Raw genomic sequence first — 18683 nt, forward strand, 5'->3', positions numbered from 1 at the left:
GTGGAATCACCTTTTCTACAGTGTGGAGAATCATTTGTTCCTCACAAATTTAACTGTTTTCCTACAGACTAATTCAGTCACATTACTATCATTTTTAAATAACTGACAGAGTTGTAATGAGCATGGTAGAACAAAGTCTAAGGCACATACTCCGAGAATCAAATAAACCCGGGTGGTTCGCTAAACAACATCCACTACTCCACTGAAAGGACATCGTAGTCTCTTCTGCCTGTTTCAAAGTCTTTTAAAGTTTTTCCAACTACTATAGAGCAGTATCTGACAACCTCCTCCATTTACAGACAAGAGTGGATATTCTACTAAGTAACAACGTGTCAGTATTTCCACTTAATGAAAATAATCAGTTTTTAAACTCAAGAGTGCTTTTAATTTACTGACGTTAAAATAATTAAGTCATCACAGGAAATGGAAGAGTTAGTCAGTAATCCATCCCAGGGTCCTGGCAAGAACATCAGAGTATCAGGTTGGCAGCCCACAGACGACAATCCAGAGTGATCCCTCAGACGGTACAACTCTCCAAGCAGACATACAGAACACCTTCTGGCTAGGCCAGGACACAGCCTCTCCCAGCCTGTGTACCCTGAAGGACAGCAGAAAATGTCCACTTTTTCAGAGCCCCCAAGTCCATCCTCCCACCAAAGGGAAGAGCTTGGTGAGAAACAGTCCTTGGAAAACCACAGCAGCTACCTCTACTTGCCAGCTCAGTTCTTCAATCATAAACAGCCAACTAAAGATTATCAGTCATCTGATAACTGCCTGAAACTGGTCAAAGATGAAACAAACAGAGGGGAGTCCTGATGAAAACAAGTAATTTTAAAACACAGAACAGAGAGAGTAGCAACTAAGCAGGTCCCAGAAAAACTCAACTGAAAAGAAAGCAAAACAGAAGTCATTAGACCATGACACCTCCTCTAAGGGCAGCAGCTGTTTAGTGGGAGAGCTGGTTTCCTTTCTCTTTCAGTCCAGTCCTACAACGTACTCACCACTGTAAACGCTGCAGTGAATGATCTCCGTAACTCAGAAGGAACCTTATGTATTAAAGCATACTTTCATCTCCAGTACTTAATTCACTGTTTTGAGGTATGTATGTGTAATACATGTCTTTTCAACTAGAATACGCCACTTTGAGGTCCGGGGTTGTATCTTTACACCCTTCTCTCCCATTCCTACTCCCAAACATCCAGATGAGTCCCAAGAGTATTGTGGGGTTCAGTAAATGTCAGTTTCATTTTCTTTTCCTGCTACTTGTTTCAAAAGTAATTAGAGGACAGTGGGGCGGGGGCTAAATTAGGAGTTTGGGATTAACATATACCCACTCCTGTACTTTCCTGGTAGCGTAGTGGGTTAAGAATCTGCCTGCCAATGCAGGGGACATGGGTTCAATCCCTTGTCTGGGAGGATTCCACATGCCCGTGCACCACAACTACAACTACTGAGTGCACACACCCTAGAGTCCTTGCTCTGCAACAAGCGAAGCCACTGCAAAGAGAAGCCCAAGCACAGCAACAAAGAGTAGCCCCCGCTTGCTGCAACTAGAGAAAGCCCCCCGCAAAGCAACAAAGACCCATGACAGCAAACAATAAATAATTTTTTTTAAAGTATACACTATATATATAAAATAGGTTAACAAGGGCCTACTGTATAGCACAGGGAACTATACTCTATCTTGTAGCAACCTATAATAGAAAAGAATCTGAAAAAGATTATATATATATACATAAAAAACTGAACCACTTTGCTGTAACCTTAAAATAAGCACAACACTGTAAATTAACTATACTTCCATTTTAAAAAAGTAACTCATGTACATGGCAAGAGAGTCAAATACAGCAGGAAATAAACTCCCTACTGCTAGGCATTAATTAAATGGCTAATTCTGTCATCTCTCACAGCAAGAAGTCAACAGAAACAAGTAATGTTTAAATAGGTAATACATGTTTAAAAATAAAAATCAGATAAAAGAACAAGTGAATTTCAAGTACACAATCACTTCAGTACAGAATTAAAGGCTTCAAGGATTCAGGTGTGAGATAGCATTCCCTGAATGGTAGACAACTCAAGAGGTTCTTTACCTGAATAGCTTCCACTTTAGTTGTCCATTCTCGGGCCTTCTGTAAGGCTTCTTTCAGGGACAATACATTGGGCAGAAAGGCTGGAATGCTCTTAGCTTCATTCACGATGCTTTCTAAACTCGCCACACTGTGCCGAGGCCTTGATAAACATAAAAACAGGGAGGACGCATGAGGATAAGTCAAACTACTGCTGCTGCTGTCACTTCAGTCGTGTCCGACTCTGTGTGACCCCGTGCGACCCCAAAGATGGCAGCCCACCATGCTCCGCTGTCCCTGGGATTCTCCAGGCAAGAACACTGGAGTGGGTTGCCATTTCCTTCTCCAATGCATGAAAATGAAAAGTGAAAGGGAAGTCGCTCAGTCGTGTCCGACCCCCAGCGACCCCACGGACTGCAGCCTACCAGGCTCCTCCGTCCATGGGATTTTCTACTACCAACACTTAAATAACACTTGTACAACATGTAAAAGAACTTTCATACATGTGACTTCACTTAATTCTCACCATAAGCCTATGAGAGAGGCAAACAGCTACTACCTTCATTTCCATTTTACAGGTAAGTTTAACTCAAGATCAATTACTTCCTCAAAGTCATTTAATGCAGTAAATGGCACACATGAAGCACTGACTCGGAATCAGTGTCAGATCCTGTGCTTTTTCCTACACTAAACTACCTCTATATCAGTTTCCACAGGATCTGAAACTGTCAGAGATGCATAAGAGACAGCAGTGTAGGAAGCAGTGGTTTACAAGTCCACTGATGTTGACATTTAACTATAAGCACTAACACCTCACTACACAAAGATGACCAAAATACAGACCTTATCCTAAGAAATATACTTGTACTGGGAACTAAGAACAAATGACTATGGGTTCACTACTAGGGAAAGAGTGATTAATCTGACCTGAGAGAGTTGAGAAGGGTTCTGAACTAGGCCTTAAATAAGAAGTGTGATTTGGTCGTGTGAAGGATTAAAGGAAAAACATCAGGAATTTAATGAACAAAGATGTGGAGAAAACCTGAAGTTGTTAAAACAAGTTTAGATGAGGGATAGTGAGAACGGGAGGCGGGGTGGGAGTAACAGCAAGGAGGAGGAGAATCTGGCAGAAAAGAAAGATGCAGATTAAGAGGTCTTCAGGGCTGTGAATTCGGAGAAGGCAATGGCACCCCACTCCAGTACTCTTGCATGGAAAATCCCATGGGTGGGGGAGCCTAGTAGACTGCAGTCCATGGGGTCGCTAAGAGTCGGACAAGACTGAGCGACTTCACTTTCACGCATTGGAGAAGGAAATGGCAACCCACTCCAGTGTTCTTGCCTGGAGAATCCCAGGGATGGGGGAGCCTGGTGGGCTGCCGTCTATGGGGTTGCACAGAGTCAGACAAAACTGAAGTGACTTAGCAGTAGCAGCAGCAGGGCTGTGAATTAAGGTCTATGTGAGCAATGGGAAACTGTGAGCAATGGGAAACTACTGAGAGTGGGAACAGTTTGAGTACCCATGATCCCTATTATGTGCCAAGCACTGGGCTATGTCCTTGGGACGATTAATGGACAAGATGATATAGTCCTTGCCTTCATAAAACCTTTTAATCTTGGGGGAGGGAATTATCAATAAAATGTTACAATACACCATAAATGCAATAATAAAGGAAAAGGAAGATGCTGTCAGAATATACAGTAGGGGGACTTGGTTGACTTGGCAGTAAGGAAGGCTTCCTAGAAGTGACCTCTAAGCTGGCTTCTCCTTTCTGAATAGGAACTAGTCAGGAACACCAGGACCAGGCCAGGGGAAGGGTGGTGGAGGTACACCAACGTAGGTGGACAGAGGGGAAACGTGTACCCCAGGGCTGGTGTGGGGAGGGGAGGTCATTATGTCTGGAACACAGAACACAAGAAAAAGAAGCGCAAGGGGTCACGGTAGGTACTTAAGCAAGGGGCTAGATTACAAAAAGTCAGGTTGAGGAAGTCTGAACTTCACTCCAAGGGGATTGGGAAACAGTGGTGGGCTTTAAGCAGGGAAGTCAAACTGTCACTTCTGCACTTTAGGAAAATACTAATTTCACTGTGAAGAATGGATGACAGAGGGGTGAGATTATAGACAGAACCTGGTGCTGTGTGCTAAGCCAGCTGTAACAACAGCCCAAAGAAAAAGAATCAAAGAGAAAAACACCAAAGAAACAGCATCAGCAGGACTCAGGAGCTGAGTCTGAGGGGAAGGAAATGGGAGGGCAGGGCCAACACTAATTTCCAGAGTTCTGGCTTGTTCAAATGAGTGAAAGAGGGTTTAATTCAAAGAAAATAGAAACAAAGGAAGAGAACACGGGAAGCAGTGGATGAAGGTTATTTTGAATACGGGGAGTCTGAGGCACCTACAGGACATCCTCTGGAATTATTTAACAACCAGATGATAGCTACAGGTAAAAAAACAAACTTGTGTTCTAGATGAGGGTTTGGAGTTAGTCTGCACAAAGATGGTAAATGGAGACAAGAAGTGAGATGAAATTTCCAAGGAAGGGTACAAAGTGAGCAGAGAAGTGGCCTAGGCCAGAATCCTGGGGAAAGCACTCTAAAAGGGGGAGAGAGAGGCCAAAACCAGGAGGAAGAAATCCAGAAAGGAGCAGTCGGCAGCTAACCAGCGCTCAGGATGCAGAATGTTAATGATACATTTCAGAAGAGCTTTGACAGGAGCTGGAAAACTGACTCCATCAGTCCTCTCTACCAACTTCATTTTCTTCATGACACTAATTTGTTGAAACTCTGGGAAGATCTCCTGGAGAAGGAAATGGCAACCCACTCCAGTAATGCTTGCCTGGAGAATCCCATGGACAAAGCCTGGCAGGCTACATACAGTCCATGGGATCGCAAAGAGTCGGACAGGAGTGAATGACTAACACTTTCACTTTTCATTCACTTCTTCATCTGTGTCTCCCCACTATGTTGGCCAATTTTAGAACAGACTTTCCTATCAAATGAATCCAAAATAAGTGACTGGCCAAGTAATTAAACACATGGAAACTTTGGAATGAAGTAGAAAAGGCTTTAAATTTGAGCTGTATTATTTAACAACTATGTGATCTCTGTAAGCATCCCAATTTCCTCATCCTCACAAAGGAAATTATATTAATATTAATCTTTGGTGAAAAAATACTTTCATACAGAACATGGAAGTCAAACTGACGGATGCCTGACTTTAATCTCGCAAGTCTATTGGGTGCCGATGCTAATGCCTCCCATTCTCCTGCCTGCCTCTCATTTCCCTCTACTTCCCCGCGTGAATCCCCTGCTGGGGTAAAATAACCACCGCTCAGCTTCTGTCACCTGGGCACACACTGACACATTCCTTAAGCTGATCTTAGGACATTTCTCTTACCTCCCCTCCCATTTCAATCCCACTCATTCTTCAAGGCTTGACTTAAGATCTCCTCTTTCTCTCAAGCGTCTCTTCTAACCATCCAAGCTACAATGACCTTTCCCCCTCTGATTCTAGCATTTTTCTGTTCCTCTCAGTTAACAACATACTGCAGCAGAGCTTCCTAACTAGAGTAGCAGTAATGGTGAGGCTGTAAACAAAACACTACTTTGTATCACTTACTAAAGTACTTAACAAAGGACTGCACACAGTGTGCTCACAAGATTTGAAACTGTCCATATGCAGACCCACTTGGTAACCTAGTGACCACTTGGGGAAGGCACAAGACATTCATCTCAACAGACCTTTATATTCCTCCTCCCTCTCTACTTTCTAACCTACATCTTAAAGAGGGGACAGTCACCAATAGATGTGTGTTCACCTTGCCTGTAGGCAGACCTTGGCCTTCTCTTCCCATCGCTCAGAGACTGTGAGGAGCTCCTGAAGCTCGGCCATCGCTTTCTCCACAGCATGGTGGGGTGCCAAGCCGACCCCAGAGTCTATCAACTTCTTCATGACATCCAAGGTGACCTGCTGAGGGTCCGACAGCGTCAGTCTTACTTCATCCAACCAGCGAGCTTGCTGCAGCTCTTGCTTTAGTCGAGCTAACTCCGGGAGCTCCACATACAGACTGGAGCCCATATCGATCAGCATCTGGAGTTTGGACGAGTCTGGGGTCTCGTCCATCATGGCCTCCTGAGCACGCTCATGAAACTCCTCCACGTCATCAAGCAAATTCTGAAAAGGTCAAAGGAATAAAGAAAAAACTTAGGAGATACAAAATGACTATGGAATACATATGGTTCTGGCAAACTACCAAATTCTAGACCATTTAATAATCTCACCATCATAGCACCAAACAGACATATGATAAAGACATAAATAAGCTTCTCTGTAATTACTTACACACCCCTTTTCAATATGATTAAGTCACTTTTTTTTTTTAGGCCCCAAGATCACTGCAGACAGTGACTGCAGCCATGAGATTGAAAGACGCTTACTCCTTGGAAGGAAAGTTATGACCAACCTAGAGAGTATATTAAACAGCAGAGACATTACTTTGCCAACAAAGGTCCATCTAGTCAAGGCTACGGTTTTTCCAGTAGTCATATATGAATGTGAGAGTTGGACTATAAAGAAAGAATTGATGCTTTTGAACTGTGGTGTTGGAGAAGACTCTTCAGAGTTCCTTGGACTGCAAGCAGATCCAACCAGTCCATCCTAAAGGAAATCAGTCCTGAATATTCATTAGAAGGACTGATGTTGAAGCAGAAACTCCAATACTTTGGCCACGTGATGCGAAGAGCTGACTCATTTGAAAAGACCCTGATGCTAGGAAAGACTGAAGGCGGGAGGAAAAGGGGACGACAGAGGATGAGATGGTTGGCGTCACCGACTCAATAGACATGAGTTTGAGTAAACCCTGGGAGTTGGTGATGGACAGGGAGGCCTGGCGTGCTGCCGTCCATGGGGTCGTAAAGAGTCAGACGTGACTAAGCAACTGAACTGGTCACTCAAAACTATTTCATGACTACTGAGTTAGATGCAGGCACTAGTCTAGGCACACAGCATTAAACAAAAAATACAACATCCTTGTCCTCAAGGAACACGTGTTTTAATGTAAGTGGCCAGACACTGAAGACATGAATATAATGCTTCAGTTAGTTTTCAGTGCTATGAAAGTAAAATAGGGCAATTCAATACAAAAGTGATCAGAGGTGATGAGGTGGCACGGGGGAGCATATTACTTCACAATGATGGTCACAACCAAAACCACAGTGAGGAGGTACAGGAGGAAGACTAGTTCAGGAAGGGCAAATAGTAACTGCAAAAGCTTTTAAAGAGGAATGAGCTTGTGTCTTGGCCCAAAGTGGATGATGGAGAGCAAAGTGGACACAGGAGAAACGTGGTTAAGGAATGAGCAGAGGTCCGATTACACAGGACCATGCAGATTAGTGCCCATCACTTCGCATTCACTGACGGCTCTGGGGAGCCACGAGGCTCCTAACCACGGGGAGGTGACGTGACCTGGTTTCTGTTTCACATGATCACTCTGGTTACTGCGTGAGAAGTGAGCGGTCAGAACAAGAGCAAAAGAAGACAGACCAGTTAAGGAGCTGCTGCAGTTATCTAAGGGGCAGAGTCCCACGCTTTCGGGCATAATTTAAGTGACGGAGATGATGACTAGCAGTCGACTCTGGGAGACATTTTAGAGGCAATATAACAGCAGCACTAGTTTTGAAACTGAATGTGATACATAAGGGAATAAGGCAATTAAGGATTTTGATTCATCTCATCTAAAATGCCTTTCAGCCCACCACAGGCAAATGGAGTGGCTGCAACTGGATGGACGAGTCTACAGAAAAGAAGAAAGAGTCAGAGCTGGGCATCAACTGGATACAGGTGATATTTAATGTCACCAAGAAGAGATCAGGACCTCGAGAAGAAAGGGCCAAGACTCCCAATATACTCCAAACCCAGAAGCCAAGCTGAGGAGAAAACGAACAGCTTCCCTAAAGAGGAAGGAACTGTGAATTATGAATCTGAGATAACCACAGTGTGGTGTCAGATGTTTAGAAAAGAAAATCTCTCAGGAAGGAAAGCATGGTCAATAATCAGAACACTCCTATGGCACGGGGTTCAGACAATACAACTGACGTTGATTTCACTGTCGATAGCCTTGATAAAAACCATTTTAGTTACCCAGCCCTGGCCAAATCACAGAAAGACACAACTTACCAGAAGTTAACTATCCAGATTAATGTGTCTGAAAGACACTTCTGAGATTTTACATATTCATTAAGCCATGATGGCCCTGGTAATTTCAGAGCCCTGCATTTTCAAAACTTCATGGGCTAGTAATTCACTGATACATTGATTCCTTTAACTAGTTTTCTGCATTTCAATTACATCTACGTTAAATGGAGGTTCTGGCCTAAAAGTAACAGAGAAAAAAAATATTTCTAAACTAGCCTTAGTTCCAGAATTTTAAAGGAGGAATTAAAGACTAAGAATGAAACCAAGCGAGTTCTTACTACCTACTGAAAAACCTTAAACAGCAGCACTTATTTGAGAAAAGAAACATACAGAACAAAAAAACGAATCAAGACACACTATTCGCTTTACCCCAGAGAGAACGTGATACTCCACCTTTACTTGTCGAGCTTGGCTGATGACACATGGAAGACTGAAGAGCTGCTGGACAAAGGCCTTCAGCTCTTCCACTGTCAGTTTGGTCCGCGTCCTCCCACCATCTGGGCTCTGCCTGGTGTCAGACAATGTTGAGACGTAAGTAAGAAAATTCAGTCACTCCAGCATTAAGGGGGCTTCTAGTCTCTTCAGAATTCTAACCCAAGAAATCCCAAAATACACGTGTCTGAGGGATTTCATTTTCAAATGAGATTCTTAGCTCTTCAGTTAATGGCTCAAAGATTCAACTCTCTAAATTACAGTTCTTCCCACCTTACAAGTATTAAACATCTCAAACATTTAATAAATTCTCACAGTAAAATGTTAAGTTCACTGATAAAACTAAATCCTCCATCTCAGGAAACTGAAGATGTAGAACAAAGGCCTTTAACCCGGCTTAGGAGATAATAAACCCTGTGAAACTGACTCCAGATTATGTCTGTATGTACACTTTTCTAAGAAAAGGGTCTCTAAGCTTTGGCCAGATTCTCCAAGGTGGGGAGGTGGGGGTCAGAGACCCATGACAGGTGCGGAGTCCTGACTGATGATTGGTCTCTCATAAAACAAAAGATTAAAAAATGTACAAAGTAATTAAAAACCCAATGTAAACTGCTATAGAAAAAACCATTCAGACACAAGGAATGTGTTAGAATGAAACACCGCCACAGAAAATGAAACATGTGAATTATGGGAAATCCAGGGCATATACTGCCATACTCCTTAACAGCCTCCCCTGCACCCAGGTCACTCTCTGCTAGCACCTGCCTTCAACCTGCAGTATCATCTGTTTACAAACACCTATTACACACCTACTGTGTGCCAGGCATGCTTCAAAGCACAGCAATGAGAAGGATGAAAATCCCACATTCTACTCTAGCATTATCTTCCAGTGGGGTAGGAAAAGGAGGAGGAGATAAGAGAGTAAGTAGATTCGTCTATCAGGAGAAAAACAAAGCAGGAAGGAAGAATAAAAAGGCTGCAATTTTACAAGGTTGTCAGAGAAAGCTTCTCCAAGAATATGATATCTAAAAAAGACTTGGAAGAAGCAAGGGAATAAGCCAGCTGGGTATCAGGGAACACAGCCCCAAGGAGGGCCAAGAGCAAACACGCAGGCCCTAAGCAGAGGACATGGTGAGGGTGAAGGGCAGGGGGAGCACGGTGAGGGTGAAGGGCAGGGGGAGCACAGTGAGGATGAAGGGCAGGGGGAGCACAGTGAGGGTGATGAGCAGGGGAGGTAGTGCAGGCAGAGCAAGAGAAGCGCGAGCAGCAAGAGACAAAGCTGGGGCATTACTTGGGGAGGGATAACATGGCCTCACAGACAATTAAGACTGTCATTACTCTGGTCAAAATAAAACAGAAAACCACTAGAGAATTCTTCTCAGCCTTACCTGTGTTTCTGCTTTTTGCTCAGAAGCAGCTGAGCCACAGAAGCACACGTCTCAGCTTCTTTTACAGCATCCCTAAGTTTTCGAAAGAGATCATTCTCTGGGTACTTCCTATCCTCAGCATCCTCCAGCATTACTCGTAACTCAATCAAATCTGTAAAAAGAAAGAGAGTCATATACTATCACCAGAGAAAATAAAAAGCCACTCACCCATCAATTAGCAAAAACACCATAGCTGTGAAAATCCCGCCAATACAACTGAAGCTTATACCAGGTGGCTTGTTTCTAATTCTGAGAATTTCTCAGTTCAGTTCAGTCACTCAGTCATGTCTGACTCTTTGCGACTTCATGGACTGCAGCACACAAGGCCTCTGTCCATCGTCAACTCCCGGAGTTTACTCAAACTCATGTCCATTGAGTCTGTGATGCCATCTAACCATCTCATCCTCTGTTGTCCCCTTCTCCTCCTGCCCTCAACCTTCCCAACATCAGGGTCTTTTCAGATGAGTCAGCTCTTCACATCACGTGGCCAAAGCACTGGAGTTTTAGCTTCAGCATCAGTCCTTCCAATGAATATTCAGGACTGATTTCCTTTAGGCTTGACTGGTTTGATCTCCTTGCAGTCCAAGGGACTCTCAAGAGTCTTCTCCAACACCACAGTTCAAAAGCATCATTCTTTGGTGCTCAGCTTTCTTTATAGTCCAACTCTCACATCCATACATGACTACTGGAAAATCGTAGCCTTGACTAGACGGACCTTTTTGGCAAGGTAATGTCTTTGCTTTTTAATATGCTGTCTAGGTTGGTCATAGCTTTTCTTCCAAGGAGCAAGCGTCTTTTAATTTCATGGCGGCAGTCACTATCTGCAATGATTTTGGAGCCCCAAAGCATAAAGTCTGTCACTGTTTCCATTGTTTTCCCATCTATTTGCCATGAAGTGATAGGACCAGATGCCATGATCTTAGTTTTCTGAATGCTGAGTTTTAAGACAACATTTTCACTCTCTTTTCACTTTCATCAAGAGGCTCTTTAGTTCTTCTTTGCTTTTTGCCTTAAGTGTGGTGTCATCTGCATATCTGCGGTTATTGACCTTTCTCCCAGCAATCTTGATTCTAGCTTGTGCTTTATCCAGTCCAGCGTTTCTCATGATGTACTCTGCATATAAGTTAAATAAGCAGGGTGATAATATACAGCCTTGACTTACTCCTTTCCCGATTTGGAACCAGTCTGTTGTTCCACATCCAGTTTTAACTGTTGCTTCTTGACCTGTACACAGATTTCTCAGGAGGCAGGTCAGGTGGTCTGATATTCCCATCTCTAAGAATTTTCCTCAGTTTGTTGTGATCGACACAGTCAATGGCTTTGACACAGTCAATTAAGCCAAGTAGATGTTTTTCTGGAACTCTCTTTTTTGATGATCCAATGGATGTTGGCAATTTGATCTCTGGTTCCTCTGCCTTTTCTAAATCCAGGTTGAACATCTGGAAGTTCTCAGTTCACGTCCTATTGAAGCCTGGCTTGGAGAATATTGAGCATTACTTTACTAGCGTATGAGATGAGTGCAATTGTGTGGTAGTTTGAGCATTCTTTGGCACTACCTTTCTTTGGGATTGGAATGAAACCTGACCTTTTCACGTCCAGTGGCCACTGCTGAGTTTTTCAAATTTGCTGGCATATTGAGTGCAGCACTTCCACAGCATCATCTTTTACGATTTGAAATAGCTCAACTAGAATTCCATTTCAAAACTCCACTAGCTTTGTTCATAGAGATGCTTCCTAAGGCCCACTTCATTTCATGTTCCAGGATGTCTGGCTCTAGGTAAGTGATCACACCATTGTGATTACCTGGGTCGTGAAAATCTTTTTTGTATAGTTCTTCTATGTATTCTTGCCACCTCTTAATATCTTCTGCTTCTGTTAGGCCCATACCATTTCTGTCCTTTATTGTGCCCATCTTTGCATGAAATGTTCCCTTGGTAACTCTAATTTTCTTGAACAGAGAATTGCTCAGTGAGCTGTTAATGTGAGTCTACTTGTAACAATGGTTCCCCAAAATATATGATACATCTGCTGTTAGCAATCTCATTTTATATCAACTTTATCACTTAACAAAAGATTCTCAAACAGGAAATTAAGTCGGTAGTCAACCAACCCATTGGTCTCAAATCTCTTATGAAGCCTAGGACTTTTCCTTAATGGAGGAAAAACACATGAAACAAAACAAGATCTCTTTCAAAGTGAAAACCATTTCAGTGTCTGCTTAGAAAAGGAAGAAACTTAACCTTTCTTGTGATTGAAGTTGGCGGATAATGCTTCTGTAACACGACTGACCCACGTGTCATAGGACTGTGCCCTGACCTTCACACCATAGAGCAGAGAAGGGAGGTCCTCCAATGGGTAGCGGTATCTAAAAAGAAGATCACATACAAAAATAAAAACTTTCAAAACCCAACAATAATTTGAAAATAAATTAACATTGAAACAGAATCACCTTAAGGGAAGTACAATGGCCAGGTACACATAAAGAGAAAAACCTAAGCAGCTCACAGAGTTTTAATTCAGAGAAAGTCAAGGAATGTGTGACATCAACTTGATAAAGCAACTCATTTTATTCAGTAAGTTTAGGGCCAACTTTAATGGGCTGATCTTCAAGAAAGGAGGCGGACAGGTAAGAGGTAACTAGAACAAACACAAGGAAGGGCATTACGAACACGAGTATTAACAATTTTTAAAAAGACTGTAATGGAAGCTTTACAAGAAACATCTGGATACCTAAGACATTTTTTCTGCATGGGGCAGGGGCACAGATCAGTCGGATGGTAGAGACACACAAGCCGTTCAGGGTTACAGGAGCACGTGAGAGCAGAGAGGAAACAGGTGGTCCTGCAGGCTGAACACTGTCGCTCATCATCAGGCACAAGCTCAAACACCTCTTCCTCCGACATCAGGACACCCTGAAATACAACTGATGTCACCCGATCAAGTCTTTCCAGTCTTTCAAGCATCAGAGAACTTAAAGTGATTAATTTTTTTTCTACTCTGACGACATAAACATGGGAGATACGATGGCACATCCTCAAAATATTTTCTAAAAACATTGCTAATTTTTTATGAGCAAGACTAAAACCTTAGTATCTAAGAATGCACATGTGACTGACAAAAACTTCTTAAAATGCAAGAAATGCTTACTACAAAGAGGTTAAATGTCATTTGTTGAGGGAAGGAAAGGAAGCAGTAATTGGGAGGTACTCTGAAGGTGGTTGATAAGGGTTTTTTTGGGCACAGTTAAGCCAAGACTTTTTTATTTGCTAGTATTATTTTTCTAACATATTTTGCCCTAAAAACCTTTTTTAATATACAATTTTGAAAGGTTATACCCTATAATTATTACAAAATACTGGCTAGCTGATAAACTTCTATTTCTTGACCATATAGTGATGACAACAAAGGTTGCCACAGAATAATTCATGAAGTTCTATATGTTTTATGTGGTTTTGTTTTCTATTTAACATAAGAAAAATATAAATCAAAAAGTACTGTCCCCAGGGACAACATACCCTTGAACTAAAAATTTTAGTATTCTGAAAATAACACTGATAGGTACAAACACATGCAAGGATAAAAAGATGTAAAATTACTTAAACTATGAAAATCAAAGTATAGATCTATTTCAACAAGGCATCAAAAAGAAAGCTAATCTTTTGCATATAAACAACAAAGCCCCATTATATATATCACAGAAAACTATATTCAATATCCTATGATAAACCATAATGGAAAAGAACATTAAGAATGTATATGTGACTGAATTACTCGGCTGTACAGCAGAAATTAAAACACTGTAAATCAACTAGACTTTAATTTAAAAAAATATTAAAACTGGGAAAAAAGAAAGCTTATCAAATTTGGTATGCCACTTTAAGAAAGTAAGGGCACCTGAAGCGCATTTTACAAAGGCTTCCATTTGATAAATAAGGGGGTCCCCTTTACAGTTTCTACTTACCTGAGCACAGTATTTACAAGCCAATTCCACTATGAGAGCAATCTTCTTTTCTTCCTCCACTTAAACAAGGTAGTGATCTAATAGTTTATTCACTGGCAGACACAACCTAATTCCTTCAATATTTTCTTCTTATCTAGATATCTCCTGGCTGAACTCTATCTTTTCATTTTCTCATACAGCACTTCGTATTTTCTTTAAAAGTTACGTTAATACAAAAATGGTTCCAAAATGCATTGCAAGTGTTTCTTACGTTAACAGCTGGCAAACAGGGAATGCTAATACATCAACTGACTAAGTCCTGGCTGCTTTAAGAAATTCTACACCTCTTTCCAAAGCATACTCTAAGGACCACTAACCCTAGAAGGTATTCCACAAAAAAACAAGGAAATTTAAGGGGGAGATAAATGCTCTGCATCATACCTCTTCCAACTGGAAATTAACAAACACCAGCATATTAAAGGATCAGGTAAGTTTTACAGTAAAGAATTCCACTAAAGGACCTCCATAGTGATCTGGTGGTTAAGAATCCGCCTACCAATACAGGGAACACGGATTCGATCCCTGGTCCGGGAACCAAGATCCCACAAGGAATTGTGTATCATGGGAAATAAAGTGGGCTATGCAGAGAAGGAGGGAGCATGGTACACACCCAGTGAGGCTAGCTACGTAGGGAGGGTTAGGGAAAATGGGCTAAGACAGGCTGAAGACATATATTTTCTCATTTAGTTTCCATTTCAATATGATATTTAGTTTATTTGAAGCATTCAAAATCCCAGCACTGGGTTATTCAGTGCCTCTTATATTCACTAAAAACTTAGATTGGAGGAAAAAGACAAATCGATTAACTCGGACAATCTGCAATCACCAGAAACACAACTTTTGTTTAATTAGAAAGCTGAGAGAAGAACTTGATCTTTCTCACCTAAAGAAACACTATACATAGGACAATTTTAAAAATAAATATATACCTAATAAATTCTACCTGACAGGACTGCATTTTTAAAAATCTGGAGATGCTGACATCAAGATTCCTAAAACTTCAACTTAAACCAAAATGGCAGAAACAAAGGTATGAAATCTCCAAACTAGCAATTTCTGTGTTCAACTTCTAGAGGGACTGAAGATGAAAATGGATTCTTTCCACCATAGGTTCAATTTCTAGTGTATTCCGTGAGCACTATAATCAGCAAACTCACCATCTGCATCACAGACTCTCTTAACCGTGTCTCCTCCTCAGTCAGGAGCGTCAACTCCTTGCACACCATGGCAGCTAACCCCACATCTAAGCATTCCGGATCTGCTGCCATCTTGAAGATGAGCTCCTCATGTGAGAAGACACAATGGCGCCTCAGACGGCGGTAGTGACTCACACACTGACGTCCAATGGGCAGCTGAAAAAAAGACAAGATTCTCAAATTAAAGTACTTGCTTATAACACATTCCAGAACAGAACCACTGCTTACCCCAAATCCTCTTTTTTTCTTATAAACAACAGAACAAGAACGTCCATTTGAATATAAGAGGTAACTGTAAATATTAAAACTTTATCGCCCAGCAAGAATTTCACGAAGGCCTTCCCAAAGAAAATCCCCCTAATTCACGATGCTGAGCTTCTAGCCTAAGCAGCTGATTTCCACTCATTACACAGTTATGCACCTCAAGCATGAGTTCTTGACACATAAATGAGGCAGAACTCTTTTACACCAGTCACATGGGACTGCTCTTACAAGAAAAGGAAAAAAATTATCAAGCTATAAAGGTATAATTGGACGTATTCAACATTGATGTTTCCACAAAACAAAACAAAAAAAAACCAGATGCTACTACAAAGGAGGGAAAATGGAAGGGAAGGGAAGGAAAAAGCACTAAACAGTTCACATGGACTATTTTTTATAAGGACTATTTAGATGTTATCTAAAAATTATTTTTAAAACTACCAGTCTGGCCTAGAAAAAATTCAAAGTGCAATCATGAGATTGCATGTACTTTAATTTTAATCATGTACTTTAATTTTCCTATGTGAAATAAATTACTAAATGATCACTTTTCATAAGCCAACAGATACACTAAGATAACTTCTGGAAATCTAACACGCTTCAAATAAAACTGATACTAGCTACACTACACAAACTCTTTCTCTCTCTCCAATTTCTTTCCTTTACTCAAGTGGAAAAACTTGGATGGCTAAAGTTTTTATTTGTATCTGAAAACTGTAACCTCAGAGAAAAAATAAAGTCAACCTCTAAGAACCTTTTGGAGCTCACCTCCATTTTGAGGAAGCAGAGGGGAATCACAGGAATCAGAGCGCCAGAGCACAGTACTATCTCTGAATCAAGCACTATTTCCCCACTCTTTCAAAGAAACAATCTTTCCCAAGAAAATACATGTTGAGCTTATGCTTTTTTTTGAGCTTATATATTAAGAAAAAAAAAAGTTGAGCTTATGTTCAGCATTTATCTTGTCCACCAACAATATACAATTCTTTCTTAATTCTCAGATATGTAAACATTTCTCAGCCTTAAAGCAAGAGTAAGAAAAAAATAAAACCAGAGGATTTGCAGTTTTTAATTATCACAAGGAAGCTACATAAAATAGAACTGATTGTCCACTGTAGCTTATAGAAATTTGTACCATCACTTTATTCCAGATATAAAGCTGCTTTTACTTTTCAATTATATCACACTCTTTTCCTAAGGAGTATCAAGGGCTTTCACATATATTACCTCACTTGTCTGAGGTCACTAAGTGAATCTTAGCATTTTTTACATAGGAGGTAAAAAAGAATTTAGGACCAGAGAAATTAAAAGTTACCCAAGATTAGACAGCAGTAATAATGAGCATGTTAAAGGTAGAATCATTTCCAACTCATCTCTGAATCACCTGCATTTCCACACTATATCTACCTGGCCAAGGAACAAGTAAATCATAAACACTTAATAAATGTAAGCTGAGTTTTCTGAAATAGAGTTCAAGTCCAAGACAAAGTCCTAAGCTCTGTTTTGCTCTTGCTACTTTCTAATTAGTAAGAAGTTTAGAATGACTAGGTCAAGTAGGATTGTTCATTATTCAATTTCATTCATTAGCTAAGGAAACAATATGACTAATTAGCCCACCAGGCTCCTCTGTCCATGGTATTTTCCAGGCAAGAAAACTGGAGCGGAGAGCCATTTCCTTCTCCATGGCATCTTCCCAATCCAGGGACTGAACCTGGGTCTCCTCCACTGCAGGCAGATTCTTTAGTGACTAAGCCACCAGGGAAGCCCAATTATGAAATTTAACAAACTAAGATGCCCATAGAAAACATAAGATCCAATATTACTAAAAAAAAAAAAAAAAAAAAACAAAACCCAAAATGTCAGGAGAGGTGACAAAACAACAGAATAGTCTCACTAAAGGAAAAATAAAGTCAAATAGTGTATTACAAGTTTGCAGTTTTACACCCCCACCAATAAGATGTACATACTACTAATTACTTTTTTATATCTACTTCATTTACAAGCAAAATAGCAATCAATGGCAACATCATCTACACAAAAGTGTAGCCCATAGAGATCTCAGTATCATGGCTACCCTTTAAAATAATCTTTTTAAAAAGAATATAGAAAACATAAAATGGCAGGAAGAATAAAATCAACTAATTGTCTATCAGAAGGAAAATAATAAAGGGATGTTTTAAGATAAAAATCAGAACTGGATATTTTAAAATAAAAATCAGAGCTAGCTATATGATATGGTACAATTAATTCCCCAAAAAGATCTGGTCACCTTTATAAAATCCAAAAAGTGCTCAGAGAAACCAGAGACTAGAGGAATTACGTTCTCTCAGAGAAGATTCAGAAAACATCAACTGCTCATTTAAAATTCAAACAAAATGAGAAAGTAACGAATGAGAAGAACTACAAAACCTTCCAAATAAAAACTACCTGGAACTTTCTAAACCGCAGCAGACATCCCAATCCCTACTGAATACTCATAAACCCTCCCCTCCCAGCTAAGCAAACACAGCAATTACAATGCATCTCCAGGGGTGTTAGTAGACGTACAACAGCCACTTGCTATAGAACAGACCCAGTCAGCAGTGCAGAAGTTCACAGCCTCGGCGAAGTTGTAGCCTTGGTTAAACCCAGAGTGATAGGCCCGAGGGAACGTCACCACAAACTCGCCAGCACACTGATTGGTCCTGTACACCTAAATGCAAGTCAGAAACAGGATACGAAAGCAGAAGAAAACAAAATGAAAACAACAGAAAAAGGAAACATTTCACCAGTTTCAGAAGCGTTTTTTAAACTTGACAACAATAAACTATTAAGCTACACATACCAAAAAATAACATCAGGGTTGAAGAAGCTATCAGTTTCACCTTCTTATAATATTATGTCACTGATAAAATAATTCATGACAAGAATTCTCAGCCCAAAGAAATTTTCAAGGAGAAAACATTCCTCTCACTGAGCTACTAGTTTCCTAACTTGATGACAGTTTTACAATTAAGAGAATTTTTCTTTTATCCCTTTATTCCTATGGTGTACATAGTGGGAAAGGATGAATTTCACTGTTTTTGCATAATTTTTTTTTGGAAACTAACTGATCAGGTCCTATGCCATACAGAG

The 18683-nt window shown here is 40.7% G+C and overlaps 1 protein-coding gene across 1 annotated transcript in view; it reads right to left on the reverse strand.

The window, feature by feature from the left end:
- KDM5A (lysine (K)-specific demethylase 5A) overlaps positions 1-18683 on the reverse strand; it is a 65470-nt gene that overhangs the window by 23820 nt on the left and 22967 nt on the right. The window contains exons 13-20 of the mRNA XM_010845020.1: positions 18142-18261; positions 15270-15464; positions 12843-13024; positions 12353-12477; positions 10074-10224; positions 8647-8761; positions 5879-6234; positions 2091-2229 (exon numbers count right to left, since the gene is read on the reverse strand). Coding sequence (XP_010843322.1) covers positions 2091-2229; positions 5879-6234; positions 8647-8761; positions 10074-10224; positions 12353-12477; positions 12843-13024; positions 15270-15464; positions 18142-18261 — 1383 coding nt within the window. The remainder of the gene's footprint in view (positions 1-2090; positions 2230-5878; positions 6235-8646; positions 8762-10073; positions 10225-12352; positions 12478-12842; positions 13025-15269; positions 15465-18141; positions 18262-18683) is intronic.

This window comes from Bison bison, unplaced genomic scaffold (genome assembly GCF_000754665.1).
Source record: "Bison bison bison isolate TAMUID 2011002044 unplaced genomic scaffold, Bison_UMD1.0 scf7180017864213, whole genome shotgun sequence".
Lineage (NCBI taxonomy): Eukaryota > Metazoa > Chordata > Mammalia > Artiodactyla > Bovidae > Bison > Bison bison.